The sequence below is a fragment of the Sminthopsis crassicaudata genome, chromosome 6 (genome assembly GCF_048593235.1).
Source record: "Sminthopsis crassicaudata isolate SCR6 chromosome 6, ASM4859323v1, whole genome shotgun sequence".
Classification (NCBI taxonomy): domain Eukaryota; kingdom Metazoa; phylum Chordata; class Mammalia; order Dasyuromorphia; family Dasyuridae; genus Sminthopsis; species Sminthopsis crassicaudata.
The window spans coordinates 215,121,687-215,128,278 of NC_133622.1; the positions used below are offsets into that span (position 1 = coordinate 215,121,687).

The 6,592-nt window shown below is 33.3% G+C and overlaps 1 protein-coding gene across 1 annotated transcript in view; it reads left to right on the forward strand.

Annotated features, from left to right (window-relative positions):
• LUZP2 (leucine zipper protein 2) overlaps positions 1 to 5,874 on the forward strand; it is a 721,061-nt gene extending 715,187 nt beyond the window's left edge. Inside the window, 3 exon segments of the mRNA XM_074272647.1 lie at positions 4,604 to 4,678; positions 5,636 to 5,701; positions 5,703 to 5,874. Of these exon segments, the coding sequence (XP_074128748.1) occupies positions 4,604 to 4,678; positions 5,636 to 5,701; positions 5,703 to 5,741 (180 nt within the window). The 3' untranslated portion in view covers positions 5,742 to 5,874.
• Positions 5,875 to 6,592: the final 718 nt, after the last annotated feature.

The window sequence follows — 6,592 nt, forward strand, 5'->3', positions numbered from 1 at the left end:
GAAAGAAAGAATTCAAGTATAGTGGAGCTTTAAGCAGCATAATACAAGATTTAGCAGTTTTATATTAAAGACTGGACAGCTTGGAATATGATATTCCCAAGAGCAATGGAGCTAGGATTGCAACCAAGAATCACCTACCCAGCAAAATTGACAATAATCCTTAAGAGGAAAAAGTGATCATTCAATGACACAGAATGATTTTCAAACATTTATGATGAACAGACCAGAAATAAATGGATGATGTGACTTTTTAACACAGGATTCTGGGCAAGTTTAAGGAGATAATCAGGAAAGTGATATAAGGGACTTAATAAGGTTTATTTGTTTACATTCCTACATAGGAGGGTGATACTTGTAATTCATTAGAACTTTCTTATTATTATGGCAGTCAGATCGAGTACATATATGCACAAAGGGCATGGGTGCAAGTTGAATATGAAGGGATAATATCTTTTATTTAAATGATGAAATTAAGGGGTGAGAGAATAATGTACTGGGAGAAAGAAAAAGAGAGAAGTGGAATGACACAAATTATCTGCCATAAAAAAAAGAGGCAAAAAGTTTTTAGAATAGAAGAGAAGAGGGGGAGAAGATGGGGCGTGAATGAATCTTATTCTCATCAGAATTGGCTCAAATAGGAAATAATATACATACTCAATAAGGGTATAGAAATCTAGTTTACATGAAGGAAAATAGGAGAGGAATAGTATTTAAGAAGGGTGAAGGTAATAAAAGAGAAGGAATATTGGGGGAGGGAAAAGTCTGTACCAAATTACTTTTGAGGAGGAATAGAGTGAAAGGAAAGAAAGAACAATCAGAAGGAAATACAATTAGCAATAGTAATTGTAAAAAAATTCAAAGCAAGTTTCTCTGAAGGAATATTATTGTTCTCTATGAAGTGATGAGCAGGATGCTGTCAGGAAAAGAAGAAAATCTGCAAAGTCCTCCATAAACAAAGTGAAATATACTGTATACAAAATAACAGCAATGTTCTGGGATGACCAGCTGTAAATGACTTTGTTATTCTCAGTAGTACAATTACCCACAACTACTATAAAGGATTTATGATGAAAAATCCTATCCATTCCAGCAATTCTGGAGAGCAATTTGGAACTATACTCAAAGGGCTATCAAACTGTGCATACGCTTTGACCCAGCAGTGTTTCTAATGGGCTTATATCCCAAAGAAATCATAAAAGAGGGAAAGGGATCCACATGTGCAAAAACGTTTGTGGCAGCCCTCTTTGTAGTGGCAAGAAACTGGAAAGTGAGTGTATGCCCATCAATGGGAGAATGGCTGAATAAGTTATGTTATGTGAATGTTATGGAATATTATAGTTCTATAAGAAACAACCAGGAGGATGACTTCAGAGAGGCCTAGAAAGACTTACATGAATTGATATTGAGTGAAATGCATAGAACCAGAACATGATACATGACAAAATCAATATTATATGATGATCAATGCTGATGGAACTGACTCTTTCTAACGATGAATCATCTCATCCAGTTCCAATGATCTTGTGATGAAGATAGCCATCCGCACCCAGAGAGAGGACTGTGGCGACTGAATGTGGGTCATAATATATTCTCACTCTTTTTGTTTTCTTACTCATTTATTTTCCTTTTTGATCTGATTTTTCTTCTGCAGCAAGAGAATTGTATAAATGTTTTACACATATTGGATTTAACATATATTTTAACATGTGTAACATATATTGGATTGCTTGCCGTCTAAGAGAGAAGGTGGGGGAAGGAGGAGAAAATCTGATACATAAGGCTATTCAAGGGTCAATGTTGAAAAATTATCCATGCATATGCTTTGAAAATAATATGCTTTAAAAATAAAAGTAATTTTTAAAAATCCTATCCAGAGAAGGAAAAGAACCAAGTCCATCACAGTTGATCATTACATAATTGTATTATTACTATATACAATGTTCTCTTGGTTCTGCTCACTTCACTTAACAGCAATTCATCTAAGTCTTTCCAGGCTTTTTAAAATCAGCCACTCATCCTTTCTTAAAGAACAATAATATTTCATTACTTTAATATACCATAATGATAAGTTATTCAGCCATTCCCCAGTTGATGGACATCCACTCAATTTCCATTTCCTTGCTGTTACAAAAAAAGGCTGCTACAAACATGTTTGCTCTTGTGGTACTTTTTCCTCTTTTTGATCTCTTGGGGATAGAGACCCAGGTAAAGAGAGACTCTGCTGGATCAAAGTCTATGCACAAAGAATATGCAATGATCACCTATGAAAAGCTTGTTTCTTCTTTCTAAGTAGTTCAGTAATCCAAAACAGTCCCAGTAGATTTTGGACAGAAAATTCCACCTGTGTCCAAAAAAAAAAAAAGAATTAAGGAGATTGAATGTAAATAAACTTATGCTATGTTCACTTCTTTTTTTCTGTTTGTTATTTTTTTTAATCACTCCCAAGGTTTTTTCTTTTGCTCTTATTTTTCGCTCCCAACATGACATATACAGCAATGTATGTGTTAAAAATAAGTAGACTTACTACAATAAAAAGAAGTCTACACATGTTTTGATAGTCCTTTGGTCATAGTTCCAAATTACTCTCCAAAATGGTTGGATCATTTCACAGCTCCACCAATAATGCATTAGTGTCCCAATTTTCCCACATCCCCTCCAACATTCATCATTGTCTTTTCCTATCATCCTAGCCATAAGTTTTATTTTCCAATTCATCTTTTTCCTAATGAAAAGAGTCATTATAAAGAGAAACTATTTTAATTGTGTCTGTGTGTGTATTGGGGTGTGTGTATGTATATAGATAAAGATATTGATATAGATTGTGTATGCATGCATATAATTACTAAGAAAAAAATTAAATCTACACAAAAGAAAAAATATTATTACTCTTACTAAACAATGAACTTGGAGCTATACAACATTAAAGGCCCTCTTTTCCAATTTGTACAGGGTTCAAAGACAACACAAAGGTTGAAATTATCATGGAACTAAAGACTAAAGGCTTTATTTGATTTATGTAGGTATGTGTCCTCTTGGGTCACATGATATGTGAAGCTCAGAACTCTTAACTACTCTGCCTTTGGGTCTTTCACATTGTTTAGTCTTAGGATTTTAGAGTCAATAGAAGATTTCAATTGGCCTAATGCCATCCTGTTGCTCCAGAAAAAAAAAAAAAATGAATTTTTTAAGATCAGACATTGACCGATGGACTCAGATTCTTGTCTTGATAGTCATTGACAGAATAACAAGGGCTCATAAGGGGGTGGGGGGGTGGGACAAGTAGCAAATATAAATTTCACATTCATCTAAAACATTATAATATCTCAGATTAGCATATTTTATTGTTCTAAAGAGTACCATGCAAGAAAAAGATGAAAAATCATTGATTCATCTAAAATGCTTTTGCCTACTGATACTTTCATTTTTATTAGCAATGAAGTTTAATAAATAAATTATTTTGTTCTGATTACCCGATGATTGTGAATTATATAAGTTCTCTTTTGCAGGGATTGAGAAATTTTAGTAAAGTAATTCATGATTTTTGAAAAACACTATTACTAGTTTCTGATACTTATCTAGATAGATAATTACATTGGGACTTTTGACTGTTATATGCACACTTAAATCATAAATACACATATGTACAACCTTAGACAAGTCATTTAAGTATACTCTAAGTACCAAGTTCTTCATTACTAAAGTGAGAAAGTTGCATAAGGTGAACTGCTGAGTTCTTTGCAAATTTTGGTCTGAGATCTCTTGAGTGTGAGACATCAGTACATCCATATATATGTTTACATATATATTATAAGGTACAGTTTATTTGTGTGAGTGTGTTTGTGTGTATGAATACATACACAAATGGAAAATTGGGAGAACAAAGAATAAGAATGTGTGTATGTATGCATGTATGTCTGTATATTCATATAGAGAAATATATGGAGAGTAGCATGGTATATAGGGAAATTTTATACATACATGCCTATATTTGTATATATATATATATATATATATATATATATATATATATATATATATATATATATATATATATAGAGAGAGAGAGAGAGAGAGAGAGAGAGAGAGAGGTATACATATACTCTACGAACATTATATAAGTGCAGATTATATAATATATATAATATATCTGAATGTATTGTACATCTATGCATATATAACTTATACTATACATAAAAAAAAGTAAGGGGAAGGGAAAAAAAAAGAGAGGCATCTAATAACAGAATTCATTGCAGCATCCCATTTTCAGGGATAATACTGATACGTACTACAGGGCCACTATGTTTTTGTTGATTATTCCTTAGAATTATTTTTCTTCTTCTGAGGACATTTCTCCTTCTCTTACCCTTTTTTGCAGCGCCTGAATACCAACATAAATGTGTACGCCCACTATTTAATCTCTTTTTTCTAGTACCCTCCCTTTAATGATGATTATCTTTGCTATTTGGGACTGTAGTTTGGCCTTTCCAGAAAAGGCAGTTTGCTGAAACTTTCTCAGGATCTGAACAGCCTGGGGAGTTCATTCTTTCATCCTTATTCTCCTTTGATGACTATCATTATATGTTGTCCTTGCTTATTTTTATAGGGTGGCAAGATCTGTACAGTTAATAACAACTCTACTAATGTGAACAAGACCACGGAACTGGATCCCGTCCTGCAGGTATTCTTGTCCTTGAGTAGAATTAAACACATTTCTAAAACTCAGATGGCTTGGTTCTGGTCTTTCTTTCTGTATGTGTCCCCACATTCAAGGCTAGGTATTAGATAACGTTTCAGACTAACTTTCAGCAAGGCAACTTTGAGGCTTCCTTAGAGAAATTCCTCTTTTTGAACTCAATGCTATCCCAAGTAGCAAACTGAATGGGATCCATTCCTGAATATTATGTTTTAAAAGGAGTTGCCCTTATCATCCATTTTACAGAATTGATTTAAGTTAAAACATATTGAATTAAGAAACATTCAATAATAACATTGGGGATTATAAAAAAAGTTTAATTAGCCTTTAAAAATTTAGAAGACTCATTGATACCACATAAGACTTTGGAGATTCTCATTATAAATTTAATTATCATTTAATGTAAATATACATACACTTTAAATTCAATTTCCGTGGACATTCCTTAAAGGCCTAATGTGTTCCAGGCAAGATACCATACATTGGGATAAACAAGAAGATCAAACAATTCTGTTCCTCAAGCAGTTATATTCCAATATTGTGGGAAGTCCTAGGTGGAGAAAATATAGGGAGTATTTAAAGATCTAATTAATTGGAAGTTTACATTGATACAATACAGTTTATTGTTCCATCATTTCACAGGGACCTGAGCTATCTTGTTTGGTTTTAATTCATAGTCAGAATGATGCTGGAAAGAAACTTCTTTTCTTAAACAAAGACTCTTTGTATGGATTATAATACAAATTGAACTATCCAAAGTACTGTTTTGTTTTGTTTTTTTTTTTTTTAATCAAATGTTGCTTTTATATGTAATTTATATGTTGTGTCTCTGGGTTGCCAATGCATTTTTCATGCCAAATTCTAGTCACCACCAATATGTTTGCTTTTCAAATGGTACTTGTCTCAGACTTGACTAACTCTCCTTTCTATGTTGGTTGACAGAAGCTGAACACGCCTCCTCAGTCTAAGCTGGAGATCCCACAATCAGAAGAGAAAAACCAGAAGATTTTCCCAAGGCATTGCAAATACAGAAGAAAAGACACTGTAGGCTTCTTCAAGAAGCTGTGCTGCAAATGTCCATTTGCTAGTGTCCTCACATTATTTTTAGTCCAGAGGCATGACAAACGTACTAAGTTTCTAGAGCATGCACCTTTTCCACTATTTTATGTATGTTTGTAAAGTAGCCAAAATAATTTCTGAAATTCAACATGCCATTTACTATCCTTTAGCAATAATCTATTTGAAATCGATATTCACAGAAATGCTTTTGTAATAGAGTCCAGTTTTTTAAAACATTATGCTGTCTGGATCAGTAACTTGCTTATTATAAAATAGTCAGTTTTGTACACTAACACCATTTCAAAGTTTGTTTTGTTGCCTGATTTTTTTCTCTTTCATTATTCTTTTCTGGGATAGGCTTTGATGACTACATGGAAATAAAGAACACTCTTTTCATTAGTACCATCATTAGTACTAACCTGGCAAATAGAGTCTACATCTTGCTATCCATAAAGCAATGTCCGAATCTTGACTGTCTGCCATCCCGATTATGCTCTCCAATGTTATAGGATTTTAGTGAGTATGGCTTTAGGGATACTATGCTGGGCTTAAAGTCAGGAAATATGTTTAAATTCTACATCAGCATACCCAGGACAACTATTTAATCCCTCTGTGCCTCTTAGACTAGGTTATGAAGTCAGGAATAAGTTGAGATCGGGGAAAATAGAGTTTCTATCTCCTATGTGATCTAACCCAACCCATATGTATTTAAGATTATTTGCCCTCTTGGCTAAATTTGTCTAATCTCAGAATAACTGAGCCAGAGAATGTGAAGTCTTAAAAATATTTTTTCACAGATAATTGGCTTTATGTAGGCAGAAAGAGGAAAAAAATACCTGG